Source organism: Salmo trutta, chromosome 14 (assembly GCF_901001165.1).
Source record: "Salmo trutta chromosome 14, fSalTru1.1, whole genome shotgun sequence".
NCBI classification, from domain to species: Eukaryota; Metazoa; Chordata; class Actinopteri; order Salmoniformes; family Salmonidae; genus Salmo; species Salmo trutta.
The window spans coordinates 14,761,600-14,780,494 of record NC_042970.1 but is presented as its reverse complement, the minus strand read 5'-3'; the positions used below and the strand labels follow the sequence as shown (position 1 = coordinate 14,780,494).

The following is an 18,895-nucleotide window of genomic DNA, read 5'->3' as shown; positions in this document are numbered from 1 at the left end:
TTTAAATTCTAACCCTCTAATCAGAGACTGATTTAGACCTGGGACACCAGGTGGGTGCATTTAGTTATTAGGTAGAACAGAAAACCAGCAGGCTCTGGACCTCGTGGAGTAAGAGTTGAATACCCTTATATATATGGGTATTCATATATATATGACATATTTTTTGTTTGTTATTGAAGTATAAATGACCAAAGTCACAATAGATTGCCATAGATTTTCTGTTAATTACCTAAATTACTTTGGTAAATTACTGGTAGTTTTGCAACCCTAGCTGTCCTCCCTACTCCCCAGACATAACCAGTATCTCTAATAAGATAGCCAGTCAGCTCTCCTCCCTACTCCCCAGACATAACCAGTATCTCTAATAAGATAGCCAGTCAGCTCTCCTCCCTACTCCCCAGACATAACCAGTATCTCTAATAAGATAGCCAGTCAGCTCGCCTCCCTACTCCCCAGACATAACCAGTATCTCTAATAAGATAGCCAGTCAGCTCTCCTCCCTACTCCCCAGACATAATCAGTATCTCTAATAAGATAGCCAGTCAGCTCTCCTCCCTACTCCCCAGACATAACCAGTATCTCTAATAAGATAGCCAGTCAGCTCTCCTCCCTACTCCCCAGACATAACCAGTATCTCTAATAAGATAGCCAGTCAGCTGTTCTCCCTACTCCCCAGACATAACCAGTATCTCTAATAAGATAGCCAGTCAGCTGTTCTCCCTACTCCCCAGACATAACCAGTATCTCTAATAAGATAGCCAGTCAGCTCTCCTCCCTACTCCCCAGACATAACCAGTATCTCTAATAAGATAGCCAGTCAGCTCTCCTCCCTACTCCCCAGACATAACCAGTATCTCTAATAAGATAGCCAGTCAGCTCTCCTCCCTACTCCCCAGACATAACCAGTATCTCTAATAAGATAGCCAGTCAGCTCTCCTCCCTACTCCCCAGACATAACCAGTATCTCTAATAAGATAGCCGGTCAGCTCTCCTCCCTACTCCCCAGACATAACCAGTATCTCTAATAAGATAGCCAGTCAGCTGTTCTCCCTACTCCCCAGACATAACCAGTATCTCTAATAAGATAGCCAGTCAGCTCTCCTCCCTACTCCCCAGACATAACCAGTATCTCTAATAAGATAGCCAGTCAGCTGTTCTCCCTACTCCCCAGACATAACCAGTATCTCTAATAAGATAGCCAGTCAGCTCTCCTCCCTACTCCCCAGACATAACCAGTATCTCTAATAAGATAGCCAGTCAGCTGTTCTCCCTATGCCAGGTGCCTATCTCTGTCTCCCTCCTGTCCAAACTCTGTCTGTCTGTCTTTGTATATGCGATGGCCATGTCTCAGCAGCATCATGGTAACAGAACCTAGTCCTGACAGACAGATGGTAATAAATTATGTCTGACTGGATAAACAGGACCAGCAGGGAGAGAGAGAGGCGCCCTTGACCCCCCATCACTGCCATCCCCTTAATTTCAGCCCTGGGGTCAAGCCTTGACCGCTAACCCCCAGAGAACTCCCACACACACATGGGGTCACATCTGGAGGGCCCATGGGGTTTGTGTCCTTGAGGAATCTACTCTTCCACTTTCTCCTCTCCATTTCTCTCCATCTTTCTCCTTCTCTTTCTCAAACAGACAGACATAAAGCCTACACACACCAACCACAACCTCAATCACATTCCCAATATTGAATTGGTATGAAGTTTAAATTGTCTCCCAAAATCCACTTTTAAAGTTCCCATTTATCTTAATATCCTTGTTAATTTCAGACTCCATCTGAGTGCAGACACGACAACACACACCAGGGGAAATAAGACCAATCCAGAGATTGCATTAATTTCCCCTCTGAAGAGAGTAATTTCAAATCAGTTTGGTTTGTTTGAGAGGACAAGTGACAGGTAGTAACAGCCATGCTGCTATGGCAACCAAGCCAAAGAACTGTCACTGTCACACTCCACCTCCAAGCATGGGCTCTGTTACGGTTTCCAGACACACACACATACACACACACACACACACACACACACACGCACACACACACACACACACACACACACACACACACACACACACACACACACACACACACACACACACACACACACACACACACACACACACACACACACTCACAAACATGCTTGAAGAGATGAATATTCAAGCAGTCATCCTCCTCCTCTGTCACTTTGAATCTTAAGAGAAACACTTCTTGAAAAATCCATTATCATCTATCTCTGTGACTTTCATCTGCAATTCTCAACCTTATCCTCCATCCCTCGCCTTTCCGCCGCTGTCTCAGTAACAGGGGCTGAGGTTTACTCTATTACTCTACAGCCTCTGCCTCCATACTTTTTCATTAGAAGCAAAGGATCTGCAACGGTTCACCAAGGAGTTTCTTACATTTATAAGGAACAATAGTCAGAAGATCATTGATGCCTGTAGTCAATGGTCAACAAAACACGTCCTAACATGGGCAGTGTGGATGTCTGAATGTTCAGCACTCCTTGGGTCCTGCTTTGAAGGGGCTAGAAAAATGAGACGACAACATCGCTGCATCTACTACTGTGGCTAAAGCATTTTTTTATCCGGTCTGTCAAATTTCGATTGGATAAAAAGGCCGCAGCAGACACCAAGAGACATGAACACACAAACCAACACACACACACACGCACGCACGCACGCACACGCACACACACACACTCAGACAAATCCATCAGAGAGCGGCAGTCTCACACCCCTGCTGAGCGTTGAAACCCTTTGCACAGCAGAGAGTGTGAAACAGAAGGGCCATTTATCAAGCATGCCAAAGTGGCCCCATGTGAAGAAGACTATGGTCTACATGTGATTTTGCATTCTGAAAAAGCATTTCATGTATTGGGAAAACTAAAAACCGCACTGTGGGAAAACCAGAAAAGCTTTATCCGATCTGGGGTTTTCATGGTTGGCAGAATTCTAATCAAAACATAATTCCACAGATGCACACATGCATAGATAGTCAAATTCATAAGGGTACATAAAGCAGTTATCTTAAAACATCAGGTTGTTACCGTACATGCCCTAGGGAGCATAAAAGTAATGACCATTGACTACTGTTGAAAGGTTATATTAATGTGGGTGAAATAAAGAGAACGGAGTAAAGAAAGCTGTTAAAACGAGGAGAACATGGGAGACTGTGGTGTGTGTAGGAGAGTACTATGAGAGTAAAGAAAGCTGTTAAAACGAGGAGAACACAGGAGACTGTGGTGTGTGTAGGAGAGTACTATGAGAGTAAAGAAAGCTGTTAAAACGAGGAGAACACAGGAGACTGTGGTGTGTGTAGGAGAGTACTATGAGAGTAAAGAAAGCTGTTAAAACGAGGAGAACACAGGAGACTGTGGTGTGTGTAGGAGAGTACTATGAGAGTAAAGAAAGCTGTTAAAACGAGGAGAACACAGAAGACTGTGGTGTGTGTAGGAGAGTACTATGAGAGTAAAGAACGCTGTTAAAACGAGGAGAACACAGGAGACTGTGGTGTGTGTAGGAGAGTACTATGAGAGTAAAGAACGCTGTTAAAACGAGGAGAACACAGGAGACTGTGGTGTGTGTAGGAGAGTACTATGAGAGTAAAGAACGCTGTTAAAACGAGGAGAACATGGGAGAGCGTGGTGTGTGTAGGAGAGTACTATGAGAGTAAAGAAAGCTGTTAAAACGAGGAGAACACAGGAGACTGTGGTGTGTGTAGGAGAGTACTATGAGAGTAAAGAACGCTGTTAAAACGAGGAGAACACAGGAGACTGTGGTGTGTGTAGGAGAGTACTATGAGAGTAAAGAACGCTGTTAAAACGAGGAGAACATGGGAGAGCGTGGTGTGTGTAGGAGAGTACTATGAGAGTAAAGAACGCTGTTAAAACGAGGAGAACACAGGAGACTGTGGTGTGTGTAGGAGAGTACTATGAGAGTAAAGAACGCTGTTAAAACGAGGAGAACATGGGAGACTGTGGTGTGTGTAGGAGAGTACTATGAGAGTAAAGAAAGCTGTTAAAACGAGGAGAACACAGGAGACTGTGGTGTGTGTAGGAGAGTACTATGAGAGTAAAGAAGGCTGTTAAAACGAGGAGAACATGGGAGACTGTGGTGTGTGTAGGAGAGTACTATGAGAGTAAAGAACGCTGTTAAAACGAGGAGAACATGGGAGACTGTGGTGTGTGTATGTGAGTACTGTATGTGAGTACTGTAAGTGACTGACAGGAAGACTCTGGACCTGACGACTCTTTCCTCTTCTCTCTCTCTTCATCTTAACTTCACTCCACACTCCAATGTCTCTCTCCCATCCATCCGGTTCAACAGTGCCCTTTCCATGTCATGCCACCTCAGTGCCCAATCCTTTCTGCAGCCTGTCCATAGACCAGGCTACGTTAGACAGGCTGATGAGCTGATCCCTGAGATGAGGGAATCTGTCCTTTTCCTGTACAGGAGAACAGCTCTGACTCTAATTAAAAGGCCTGGCTATCCCAAACCACAGAATACAAATAATAAAAATGCAGTGATTCTGATTTAATTTGGATGGTATGTCTTTATAACTCTGTTGAGAGAGATTGCAGCATGATTAAATACTTAGTTATGGGCTCTGTCTGATCACTGTCGCCTGCTGTCATGAAATACTCTGCTCACAGTGGTATAAACAGCATCAGCCTGCCTGCTTTTCATTTGCTGTTCATTCTCTTTGATTGAGAAGAATAGTCTTGAAGTGCTTCACGTCTTTCTTTTGAAATCCATGACATCACTTTGAGGGGGAGAGAGAGGGATCATAGCTATATGGTAGTACTATAGCAGCAGTCAGATTCATCATTATGCAACAGGGCTGACATAAGACCACACAGAACAGAGGAGATTTAACACGTTCTATTTTCCCTCAGGCCTGTGATCCTAGTTACCGTGACGGTGACGCTGTGACAGAGCTGGTATGTCAACCCTTCCGCCCTGAGAGGCCTACCTACCCCCCCCCCCCCCACCTTGCGGCCATCTCCCCTTTCCCCTTTGAAGCGTGCTAAAACAGGGTGCCCATGCTGTGCTAGGTAATCCCCACTCCTCCCTCCCCATGCCTCCCCTCCCCTCCCTGCCTCTTCCTCCCCTCCCTGCCTCTGCCTCCCCTCCCTGCCTCTGCCTCCCCTCCCTGCCTCTGCCATCCCTTACCAACAAGCAACAAGAGAGGGTGTGAGGAGGAGGAGAGGAGGAGGAGGATATAGAGAGAAACAGAGACAGACACTATATTTAGAGCTCAAGCTGTCACCTTCTGTTTTCCCTCCTTGAATAATCAGTCTGACAGCATGACTCCTGCAGAGCAGAGGTTGCTGGGATGCCTTAACACAGCCAAGGTAATAATGTTTGCTGAAGGCTTGCGTGCCACAGCCACTAAATATAATTCTGTTGAAGCAATTTTTCAAAGACCTGAGAGATAAAAAGTCAGTCACAGAGTAAAGGAGCGACTGGTCTAGACAGTAAATGTGTGTCAGCATGGTCAGTGATGGTCAGTGATGGTCAGCATGGTCAGTGATGGTCAGTGATGGTCAGTGATGGTCAGCATGGTCAGTGATGGTCAGTGATGGTCAGTGATGGTCAGCATGGTCAGTGATGGTCAGTGATGGTCAATGATGGTCAGTGATGGTCAGCATGGTCAGTGATGGTCAGTGATGGTCAGTGATGGTCAGTGATGGTCAGCATGGTCAACATGGTCAACATGGTCAGCATGGTCAGCGATGGTCAACATGGTCTGCATGGTCAGCATGGTCAGCATGGTCAGCATGGTCAACATGGTCAACATGGTAAACATGGTCAGCATGGTCAGTGATGGTCAGTGATGGTCAACATGGTCTGCATGGTCAACATGGTCAACATGGTCTGCATGGTCAACATGGTCAGCATGGTCAACATGGTCAGCATGGTCAGCGATGGTCAACATGGTCTGCATGGTCAACATGGTCAGCATGGTCAACATGGTCAGCATGGTCAGCATGGTCAGCATGGTCAGCATGGACTGCAGACTAGTAGCTCCCCTTCACTGCCTTTATATCTCAGGTCTTTGAAAAATGTTCAGCAGAAAAAATCCAACCTAAAGAACTCCATTCACAACCCCAAACGTATAGATCAGCGGACAAGCACAGACTCACTACATGCTGTCGTTGAACTAAAATATCAGAGCACCCGTCGTGACCCACAGGGACTGACCGCACTCACTGCACTTGACTTGGCTTGTCTGAGCCCATTCCGAAAACATGCTGCTTATATGTATTAAACATCTGCTATCCTGGACATCTATTATAAACTCTGTATACATGCACAGCTGGCAGAGTGGAGCGAGCGATAGGGAGGGAGGGAGGTGGGATGCAGATTAGAGGTGACATGGCACATATCTGTGCAGAGTAAGGGGACGGAATAGCGCAGTTTGAGCAGGGAGAGGAGAGGACGGCAGGCAGGGGCCTTTCACACTGATGTACTAGCAACAGCGCGTCCGCTGCCTCTTACTTACATAGTGTGTCTGACATAGCACTCTCTATCCTTACCTAACAGCAGTGGCTCTCTGTGTCAGATGGGTTAGGTGAATCTGTCTTCTGGAGGTGGGAGTGTTCCCATTAATAAGTAATTATGCAAATCATCAGGATATAAAAAGACTGCAGATGTGTTCTGTTTTCATTCAGTCACATCTTGCCTGTCCCTGTTCATATGGTTTAATGTCATGGAATCAGAATGAACTTTAAGACCAAATGAGCACTTAGACAAATAGCAGCCGCCTCTACCTGCTCTGAAAATGAACTGTGAGTAATCCCAAGTAGCAGACATAACTGGAGACCCAGACACGGTCTCCCCAGTGATTATTATACCTTGACAAAGCTTCTTGTCATCTTCAGTGAACCATTGTTTTAAAACAACAACAACAGTTGAACCGGCCAGTGGATACAATATATCCTAACTGATTGGCGAGCAAGAACCCTTGTACCCTACATGTTTTGGTTCTGGTCTCATTGGGAGGGTTACACTCTGAAACCATGTCCCTGTCTGTCTGTCTGTCTGTCTGTCTGTCTGTCTGTCTGTCTGTCTGTCTGTCTGTCTGTCTGTCTGTCTGTCTGTCTGTCTGTCTGTCTGTCTGTCTGTCTGTCTGTCACCCAGAGAAGGTTTTGTTCTGCCCAGAAAAACTTAGGAAAGCAGTGGGCATAGTCACCCTGAGACTGTCTCTTGACAGGTTAGCTGTGGACAAGATTCCAGCAGATCATTGATTGACATGGGCCTCTGTTATGGTAAAGCTCTGGCACTTAGCTCTGGCTCCAGTGTCACAATAGACACAACTAAATAGGAACCTAGGAGCCTGGAAGAGAGATGGATGGAGATCTACTCTGCCAGTCTGGACATGGGCATCTAACTGCCTCGGTTTCACTCTCACACTCACAGACACCCATCCACACAAACACCACACACACACATTCCCACCTCGTGTCCATTACATGGAGACCGGACTGTGGCCTTTTCCCCTGTCACTCTTCCCTTTCTTTCTTGGCTGGCCATCTCTCTCTCTTAGGCCCTGACAGGGGTGGAAAGCTCAGCTCAAGGCTGGCTCTCAGACAGACTGCGCACAAATAGACTGCCATAATGCTCTCCCTTTCAGTAGACATGTCAGCAAGGGTTTCAGACAACCCATACAGTATAGTAACTAAACACAGGCAGGCGGAAAGCTGAGAGAGCACCTCCAGCAAGGCATTTAACCATGAATAGGCTTTCCTCTCTTACCAGCCACAGTAGGCATGTCTGCATGTCCGCCCACATTTCTTTCTCTAATCTAAGAAACCTGGTCTATTGTAATCGTAGAGCCGTAGAGAGACACTGAGTGAAGTCTAAGTGAAGTTCACTGTGAGTAGTAGCATAATTCATATAATAGGGAAGCAGAAATATAGCCAGAGCTGATCTGTGTGTTAATATATTCCACCCTGAGAGCACAGACAGGAGAGGTGAGCTAACACTGAGCTCTTTGTGCTACTGTGATAATCACTTAACCATTACGTTACATGATAGAGAAAGAGAGAAGCCAAGGGAAGTTGAAATAACCTTGAGATTCTATTTGAGAAATAGTTCCAATTATATGACTGTCTGGCCGTGCATTTTCTCCCCTATTTAGAGTGTTATTTTTCCCTCCCTCCCTCCCTCCCTCCCTCCCTCCCTCCCTCGCCACCAACTCTGTTTCCAGGTGTTTCACCCTGGACCAAAGGCAAAAAGAAAACAACGTTAAACACTTTCGAATGTGACTGAAGATTAGCGTAACGAGCTATTAGCTAATATGCTCACATTCTCCCAAGGTGTGGGGGGGGGGGGGGGGGGTGCAGTTAGTGTGAATGGCTCCTGTTTTGGGGGTCATGACCCCCTGAGGAGTCCCACACCTTGAAATAGCATGTGATTATAGAGCTTGTTGGAGGATAAATATAAGAGTTCTTCTCTCAGAAGCTGAAACCAGTCAGTCCTATTAGCTCTTTATAAATAAAGATGGCAATGGGTACCCTTAATAAGGAACACAACGGTGGTGCTTTGTTTGTGTTTGTAACATTGTATTACAACGTCCACCATCCACTTTGCAATTTCCACTGACCCCAAAAGAAAAACACCCAACCAAAAACCGGAGAAAGTGTGTCTAATAAAAAGCATGAGCTGGAGATCCCCCAGAGAACATGATGTAGTGTCGAGGTGCTGACTAACGGAGAATAAACTGGAAGCTAGAAAAAGTCGCACACTCCATTAGTATAACTTCCCAGTAATTTATTGGATAAAAAACACCAACGTTTCGGCATAACTGTGCCTTCTTCAGGGTGTCTATATGTCTACCATAGGTCTCAACGATGTCTGTAAACACACTTTCTGTTCTTTGAAAACCTAAGTGCCCACTTTATCTTCATAACCTTAACATGTGTTTGCTAACCAGCCTGCGATAAGCATTTAGAAAAGGCGTTTAACGTGTATGCGAGCATGTAAGTGTGTTTTTGCGTGTGTGACAAACTGGGAGCATTGTGTTCAACAGTGCTTTAGTGTATTCAATAGGTGTAAAATGGTGTGTATGTCTGTTTTCTTCACCATTCATCTCATACTACTAAAGCAGTGTGGGAGATGATCGATGCTTACGAGTCCTGAGTGGACATTCCTTTACTCTCAGTTGCTGTTTACTCTTCCCTTATCACGAGTGATAACTCACAGCCCTGCACCGACTCTGACCCCCTCACTGGCTGCTTTTATAGACCTCACTTTATACTACAGACAACTGATATAAACTTACATAGAGAGCTTAGTGCTGATAGGGACTTAAGCTATTGCAATTCAAGTATTAGAAGATAAGGTAGGCGGACTGATATTATGGACAACATTCAACAGAAACTATAGACAGATCTGGGACCTTTACTCAACAACAAAGAAATCTGAATCAAGTAAAACTGAAAATGTACTCAATACTTGGGAGGAAAATGTCAGTTGAAGAAATAAAAATGATATAACAATTTATAGCGCAGAATGATAGAAAAATAAATTTTAAACAACATGGGCAACAATTCCCGAGAGAGCAATTTGCTTTGTGTCTTTTCTTAACCATTGTGCTGGGAAATAATCATAGGGAATGTGCTGTCATGTCACAATGGAGTTATGTGATGGCTAGCTTGCATGTGATGTGTCTCTCCCCTCTCCCCCCCCCGGACCATCCTTTAGCATGTAAATCCTTATCGCTTTCACTCATGTAGCAGAACGCTTTTCTCTCTCCGCTCAGGAAAAAAACGACAGAAGATAAGAGATTTAAAACATTTCTATGAAAATAGAACCTGGATTTTGAGCTGTGAAAAGGAGACAGTAAATGACAATGTGAACTAATATGACTTGAACATGGATTCAACCAGTGTCGTAGCATTAACTGAAAACGGCCTCCTACACATCTTAGATGCATCAGTCTGGCAGACCAAGGTCTCTGTGAGATTATCTGTAGCACAAGTTCCCTGAGTGAGTTGACTGATGGACACATCCATCTTTCCGTTCCATGTAGCAGGAGCCTACATGCACTCAAGTCCTCATCCAAAGGAAATAAATTCTCTCTAATGGCCCCTGCCCTTTACTCCATGTGTTGATGTTTCAGGTGCTTCAAAGCAATCAATAATGCCAGACATAGTAAACAAACTCCCGAACTAGCTTTAGTTAAACCGTCTGACAGTCTGAGTTCTCAGCAGAAAGGACTGGTCCAAGTCTAACCACACTGATGACCAGCAGGGGGTCGACAGCAACTACAACTCATCCAAGAATATGACATATAATTACACAAAACATTACATGAAAAAAAAATGATTTCGAACAAACTGTCTACAAGTCTGACATTGAAACTGGAGGGGAAGGTTTTAACCTCAGTGTTTGACAATAGACCAACCAGATTAGAGAATACTTTTGGACCATCAGACCACACTGGCGGTATTAGCCAGAAGTCACACTGATGCCACAGGTTAGGATTCACATTTAGGCAACACAGTCCACAATGTACTGTACCACAACTGCTCCAATAGACAGAGATTGCCATCATGAAATAGTAGGTGCAAGAGGTTGTGTAAAGCTTGGAGTGTCGAAATCAAAAAGCTTGTTTAAAAACAGTTGGATGGCTAGAAAGAGATTAGTTGCATTTTTAAGAGGTTAGATATACACTTGTTAAAATTCAGCTAAGCACCCCTGGCAAGCTCCAAGGAATCTTGACCCCATGGATATGCTTTTTAAAATGTGTAGCAAAAAAATGCCTCACCAAGGTCTATAAAGGAATCAATATGGGCACATTTAAAAGCAATTCCCCTCAGCGTGAGCCAAAATGACACAATTAGAAAATGTGCAGCTCATGTTCAATTCTAGTCACCAACAAAGTAAAGATGCTCTGTCAAGCATATAGGTCTCTAAAAAAACAATTAAAAACAAAAAAGGAACTAATTGAAAGGAAATTGGAAAGAAATTACCAATTTGGAGCAGTGTGATTGTGAAAACAAACTTGATTAGAGAGTGAAAACAGACAGGTAAGCAAAAGAGAGAGAGAGAGAGAGAGAGAGAGAGAGAGAGAGAGAGAGAGAGAGGGACTCAGGTTGCCCAATTCTACATACTTGCAGACAAAAAGAAAAAGTGCAGAATCTCCTCTCAGTCCCCAGGTGAGGTGATGAGGATTTAAAGTCATCTGGAGGCTTTGCGAGTCCTCCGCTCCTTTGAGCTCCATCCCAGGGTTCACCTCACGATTAGCCTACAGATGTAGGATATTAGTTTGAGGCCATTTGCTACTGCAGGAAAATAATCCTGCAGCAACAGGAAATGTGAAATAAGTGGATTATAATTAATACATTTTTGTAAGGGTTGATACATTTTTCATAAGGGAAAATTTTCAAAGTGGAGATTAAAAACTTCAGAAGCCTTTTTATACCTCAAATACACTACAAGTTTTATATTCCCTGCATTGCAGGAAAGTTCTACTGCAACAGGGTGATCAAAGTAAGCCCCTACACCTGTAAATAGACACAGCAATTAGGTCTACAAGACATTAGAGATGATGTCCATAAAGAACCATTTTGAAGGTACAGTTCAAAACACAGACAGGGCCTCATGTGACATTGAAAGGCATTCATAATACGCTGGGCCCTCTAAATGTGTACACGGCCAAGTGTTATATCCAACTTGATTTCAGAGGGGAGCTGAGGGCAGGCAAAGCCCTGTTGGAGGACTGTGGTAGTCAGCCAGTCAGTCTGTTTAATGAAGATGTGCTCTCTGGCCCTGAACAGTAGGAACAAACAGCACCTCTCCTCTCCTCATCTCTCTCATCGCCCCCTCTCTCAGCAGATAATCAGGTTTCAGCCAGAGAGAGAGAGAGATGGGCTCTGACTGACACCATGGTGTGCCAAAATAAGCGCATAGCTGGCTATAACAGCAGTCTAGTCCCTCTAAACCCTACATTTCACCAAGAGCAGACAAAGCTAGGAGGAAGCGTGAAAATAAAAACCTGGAAGCAACCACAAGAGCTCACATACAAGGACATTCTATCCACCTGTTTTCAGTCACAGAGAACCAGACAAACTATTTGAGATATCTGAAAGTGTGAGGGTCTTACCTTTGAAGGAGAGGAAAACCCGAGGGGCAGAGAGGGGCTCAATGGCCAGTGTGGGCAATGCTTCGGCCGACAGGGCCAGCAAGGTGGACAGCCACCATAGTTTGTCCCACAGCATGGTCTCTCCGCTTCCAGAAACAGAGGAGAAACAGTCCAGGAAGCTGGAGAGAGAGAGAGAGAGAGAGAGAGAGAGAGAGAGAGAGAGAGAGAGGGAGAGAGAATGATCAGCTCTGTACCACACCCCATACTCACACCTGCAATATATTGGACCTACTAACTCCTTCTGGGTCAGGATTCTGTATAATTTTTCACGAAAAAAAATGTTGCATGTTGAAACTATCAACACTAAGTGAATGTTTATGCATCCATTTTGAGGATATTTATCATACAAATTCCAACTTTCACTATCACTCTTATAAAAAGGAAGTGTTGTTGAGAGGGGATAAATCACAGATGAGACCTGCAGTCTCTTGTCCTCCCAGGTAAGTCGGTACAGGTACAGACCACTACAATGCAACAGAGCACGTCAATGTAGGGATGGAATAGTTGGGGCGCGGCCCGAGCTCGGCGTTCGTTCACATGGAATTACAGTTTCCCCCTCAACTATTCTGCATCTTCATTAATCTAATTTTACTCCCGAGACCCCGCAACATCCCCATCACTGTCCCATTCTAAAACGCACCAGTCCACAGTTCCCTCCTCCCCAGCGTCTCCGCAGACCCCAGAGAGCAAAGAGCACCAGAGGTGTTACCACATCCCTAAAAAACCTAGGTCTGGCGGGTCTGCCACACACCCGCTAACCGCTGCCCTGTAACGCCAAAAAAATCAATAAAAACTCATACACGCATATAGGTTTACTTTTATGCCCAGTAAACGAGTCTGTTGTCAAATTATCTGGAGATATGTTACGCAGACGTAGCACAGCACACTGGCATCTCCAAAGATGGACAGTAACCTCTATAATAAAACGTGCGACGTTTAAAGTGACATGATAAAAGCCTATGAATAACCTAATGTAGATAATTTAACAAAACACCACGTAAGTAGAGATAATGTTAATATTAAGGCTGATTTATGAGCTTTGGAGCTCATAAAGGCTACTTAAAGACATGTTTTGCCATCTAATCCCTCCTGCATGGCACTGTTCTGCTCGTAACGCGGGTCAACAGGGTATGATGTCAAGCTGCCACGAAGGGATTTAGGATCAAGTTCCCAATGAGAGCCTCAACCCTCCAGGTTAGGACAGACCTCCAAGCGTAAAATTCCAAATTATAGCCTGCCATTTTGCCCAAATAAAGCGTGACTGGTACGACATTGTTATTGCTAAACATTAATTATTACGCTGAGAATGGGATTTAGGCAACTAAATGAACTGGAATAACAGACGTCTGTGCAAATAAGTTAAATTAGGCAACTCTTAACAGTTTAGACTGTCTTTAACTGGGGAAAGGCTTGTGTTATAACAGAATAACAACAGTCTATTGACTGTTTGAAACCACCCACTAATAGCAGCACACATTTCTACAGCCTGTAAGATAAAGAAACTCGAGCGCTATAAAATGTTCGCTTCTTGCGACGCTCGTGAGAAGTACAGTAGCTCAAAAGACCATGCAAGAGCTCCCATAGCAGTTTGAAATGCAGAGGAATCTGCAAGAAATCCAAACGGGTGTATTATGGCTAATATGATACGATAGTCTACTACGGGGACTGAAAGCTTAGGCTATATTGTTCCTCATGCCGGCACAATGCAACAAAATAATACATGATTATAATATTAACAATAAAAAGAAACCAATAAAACTGGATTTGATTACACAAAGCATTAGCTTCTTATATGGCTACACTTAAATCAGTAGACTTAAAATAGTATAGACTATTATAGACAATAGGCCTAATTCACCAATTTTTGTTCGACTCAATTACTGGAGCCATTGTGTTTTGATTGTAATCTCTTAGGATAATAAATAATTAAACATGGACATATGAGTCATGATTTGACTGAAAAAGCTTAGGCCCTATGCATCAAAACATTAGAGATAAATAAAGTAGCCTACAGTTGTGCCTACCTGGTTATTGCCCGGTGTAAATTATGTTGAATCCAGTTATACAAGTCATTGAGAAGGTAGTAAACAAAATCCTATTCAATTATTCTTCTCAGTGTAGCCTACGAATGAAGCAGCGGAGATCCTGCACGATTCCCTGGTAACAAATATATAGGTTCCAAATGAACTTGTTAATCACCTCAGCTTGCAATATTTGTGTCCTCTATGCTCTTTTCTCAGTCTATTGTGTACAATCCCACTTTGTTGTTGTCATAATGAGCGTTATTCCTTGAAATGGAGTAGTTGCTAAAGTTGAAACGCGGCGCACGCAACACAGCTCTGTAGGCTACTGAAGGGGAAACGCATTGGCAGGTGGATACAGCGCGCTCGCCGGTGTCCTGCATAGACACACCCATGGGGCGGGAACTTACCTTAGCAGCGACGCCCCTGTACCTCCCTCTTGAAGATAAACTGTCTGGAACACAACCGCAAGATTTCACGTCTACAATATCCAGGGTCCACAGGCAGAGTAACTTCAAAACTTGACGTTTCTGAATATATACTGAACAAAAATATAAAGGCAACATGCAACAATTTCAGAGATTTGATTTAGTTACAGTTCATATAAATAAATTAATTAGACCCTAATCAGTGGATTTCTCATGACTGGGAATACAGATATGCATCTGTTCACCACAGATACCTTAAAAAAAGGTAGGGAGGTGGATGGAAAAACCAGTCAGTATCTTGTGTCCACAATTTGTCTAATGCAGCATGACACATCTCCTTTGCATAGATTGGGCTGTTGGTTGTGCACTGTGGAATGTTGTCCCACTCCTCTTCAATGGCTGTGCAAAGGTCCTGGATATTGGCAAGAATTGGAACACTCTGTTGTACACTTCGATCCAGAGAATTCCAAACATACTCAATAGGTGACATGTCTGGTGAGTATGCAGGCCATGGAAGAACTAGGACATTTTCAGCTTCCAGGAATTGTGTACAGATCCTTGCGACATGGGGCCGTGCATTATCATGCTGAAACATAAGGTGATGGCGGTGGATGAATGGCACAACAATGGGCTTCAGGATCTCGTCACAGTATCTCTGTGCATTCAAATTGTCGGACGTACTGACAAATTCTATAAAGTGACACTGAAGATGGCTTATGGTAGAGAACTGAACATTCAATTCTTTGGCAACAGCTTTGGTGGATATTCCTGCAGTCAGCATGCTAATTGCATGCTCCCTCGAAACTTGAGACATCTGTGGCATTGTGTTGTGTATCTGTACATTTTAGAGTAGCCTTTTATTGCCCCCAGTACAAGGTGCACCTGTGTAATGATCATGCTGTTTAATCAGCTTCTTGATATGCCACACCTGTCAGGTGGATGGATTATCTTGGCAAAGGATAAATGCAATAAGGCCCGAGGAGGTGTGGTATATTGGCCATATATCATGGCTTTCAACCAATCAGTATTCAGAGTTCAAACCACCCAGCTTATAATTGTAAATAAAATCCGCTGTGCGCATGTGCACAACTATAGATAAATCCGACAGGAGAGTTTGAGTGATGAAAGTTGGACAGAGGATCTCAATCTCTGTGCAAGAAACACTTGGACGAACTTCAAAAAACAAACGTTAGACCATTTTCTGCAAATTGTGACATTACTATGTGCCAGATGTTAAGACTACAAACTGTTACAAATGGCCTATTTGCTAGATGTACTTGTTATTTCAATATGCATAGGCTGGCCTCCCTGTGGCTCAGTTGGTAGAGCATGGTGTTTGCAATGGTGTTTGCAATGCCAGGGTTGTGTGTTTGATTCCCATGGGGGGCCAGTATGAAAAAAAAATAAAAAATGTATGAAATGAATTGAAATGTATGCAATCACTACTGTAAGTCGCTCTGGATAAGAGCGTCTGCTAAATGACTAAAATGTACTGACTAAAATCTGGGTTTATAAATTACAATTCAACTTTGCCATGGTTTGCTGAGCTAGATGCAGGTAGCCTATAGCCCCTGATAGGCAAACATGCCAACATCTCATTTCAGGGAAAAGTCCACAATGAAACTGACCACTGTTGCCTGTTTTGCATGTAATTTTGGAATTAATACATGTCAGATTGCAAACAATGTAAAAAAATAAACATGGTCTCTTTTTTGCTTTCTTGAGTAAGGCAGCTCCAAAATGCAGGTGTTTCAGCCTAACTCAGAGCTTTCTGTGGTGGTGGGGCAGCCAGCAGAAAATACGGAGCGTAGGGGTTGGTAATGTTCTCTAGTTGCGCCGTGATTGGCTCAGTGTTCTGTCACTCATGGGGACACTACATCATTACAAAGTCTATGTGGAGAGCTCGAATATTCAAGCCCCTTGGGTGCTGCCATAGATTTACATTAGGAGTGCCCATCGAAGAAGGCTCAAGGTCATTGGCCACAGATAAAATGACATCAAATCCCATTGTATCTACAGTAGATTTGATTGGACTGATCATGTCAACATCATACTTTCAAAATCTTAGCTAGCAAGCTAGTCAAGCAGTTATCATCATGAATCAAGTCGACAGTCTACTGGCAAATCCTTTTCAAACCTTGTCATATGCCGAAAAATTATCGAAAAACATATCTGTTCTCATCGGCCATTGGACATAAAAATTACACAAGTTGGAAATCGCAAATTCAATAATGAGTGGTTTGGAAGGAATCAGTGGCTAACTGCAAGAGTTGCAAAGCAACTCATAACTTAGCCTACTGTTCTGACTTGGTGGTGCACCTGTAGCCTATAGCCTGTTTTAGAGAAATGTAATCATTGAATATTGTAAGAGCTTTTATTTTCTGCTTATATGCCCCCTTTATGTATTCTACGTTCTGACTTGGTGTACAGGGAGTATACTGTAAGAACGGCCCATGTTCTGAATTCTGTCTCTGTATTTCAAAAGTGCTGAACAAATAGTTATATTGACTACGTCGTCCTAACTCGCTCATTAATGTCTTATAGGAATTATATAGGAATTAATAGCCTACTTGATGGCCAACAGATGCAAATGTAGCCTATCATTCTTTACACTTAAAGTCATTTTCACTGTGGACTTTTTCCCCATAGCACAAGCACGTGAGCGAGTTCCATAACCTACATTTAGAAGGTCCACTCGCATAGCGCTCCAGACTCTAGAACTGAGCATGAGTAAAACCCTTCGCTTTATACTGTTATCCATAAGAAAAGTCGACATTAGAATGCAGTTTACTTTAAACCACGTCTGAGAGAATTTATCTAAAGAGCTTTAGTGCGCCTAAAGTGGTTTTCCAATGCTTTGTCACCGTTATATCAGTTCTAGCGCGTTAATATGTTTTATGGAAAGGGGTGTCTCCATTATGCCAAATCTAAATAGCCTAACTACAACAGGTAAAATGTTATCAGGACGTGCGCAGACAGCTGCCTCTGCTGCAGCACTCTCTCAACCCTTGCTCTCAACGCACCCACCCCCCCTTCCATCACTCACTCACTCGCTCACACGCTCACTCACTTATTCAGTAACATCCTGCTCACTGCCTGATAGTCAGCAGCAGCAGGTCACAGTGAAATATATATACATTTTTATTAAAGAAAAATGCCATGGCGGCCGCGGAGCTATTTAGAAGTGGACCAAAAACCCTCCACCCGTGACCAATACATTTTGACCCGCGACATCGTTTTCAAAGTAGCCCAATTTGGCAGAATACCGCAAAAACGGCAACACTGGGCAAGTGGTGGTCACACCAGATACTGACTGGTTTTCAGATGCATATCTGTATTCCCAGTTATGGGAAATCCATAGATTAGGGACTAATTTATTTATTAAACTTGGCTGATTTCCTTGTATGAACTGTAACTCAATCTTTGAAATTGTTCCGTTTATATTTTTGTTCAGTGTGCAATGGCTAGCCCCAAGCTGTTTTACTTTTTTATAGTGCTATTTGGTCCATGACTCCTGCAAGCTTTGTTGAGTATGAATTTGCTCCTTTACCCAGACAATGTTTATTCCCACACTTGTGAATCTGACTCTCTATTGGTTACACAGCCTCTTGGCCTCCCATCCTATTCTAAACCCTCTAAACCCTACAATATGATCTTGTTGCCATCTGATGCACATTCAAATGTCATAAAACAACACTGCAAAGCTCTCCCTTTCCTCTGCCATGCCCTGTGTATTACTGCTGATGATATGTACATTTGAAGTCGGAGGTTTACATACACTTAGGTTGGAGTTACTAAAACTCGGTTTTCAACCACTTCACAAATTTCTTGTTAACAAACTATAGTTTTGGCAAGTCGGTTAGGACATCTACTTTGTGCATGACACAAGAAATTGTTCCAACAATTGTTTACAGACAGATTATTTCACTTATAATTCACTGTATCACAATTCCAGTGGGTCAGACGTTTACATACACTAAGTTGACTGTGCCTTTAAACAGCTTGGAAAATTCCAGAAAATTATGTCATTGCTTTAGAAGCTTCTGATAGGCTAATTGACATAATTTGAGTCAATTGGAGGTGTCCCTTTGGATGTATTTCAAGGCCTACCTTCAAACTCAGTCTCTCTTTGCTTGACATCATGGGAAAATCAAAAGAAATCAGCCAAGACCTCAGAAAACAATTGTAGACCTCCACAAGTCTGTTTCATCCTTGGGAGCAATTTCCAAATGCAAATCATCTGTACAAACAATAGTACGCAAGTATAAGCACCATGGGACCACACAGCA

General features: G+C 43.4%; 1 protein-coding gene across 4 annotated transcripts in view; it reads right to left on the bottom strand.

Annotated features, from left to right (window-relative positions):
• LOC115207461 (semaphorin-3F-like) overlaps positions 1-14,666 on the bottom strand; it is a 119,834-nt gene extending 105,168 nt beyond the window's left edge. For all 4 annotated transcript variants that reach the window (XM_029774540.1, XM_029774542.1, XM_029774543.1 and 1 more), the window contains exons 1-2: positions 14,182-14,666; positions 12,119-12,276 (exon numbers count right to left, since the gene is read on the bottom strand). In XM_029774540.1, the coding sequence (XP_029630400.1) occupies positions 12,119-12,233 (115 nt within the window). In that variant the 5' untranslated portion in view covers positions 12,234-12,276; positions 14,182-14,666. The remainder of the gene's footprint in view (positions 1-12,118; positions 12,277-14,181) is intronic.
• Positions 14,667-18,895: the final 4,229 nt, after the last annotated feature.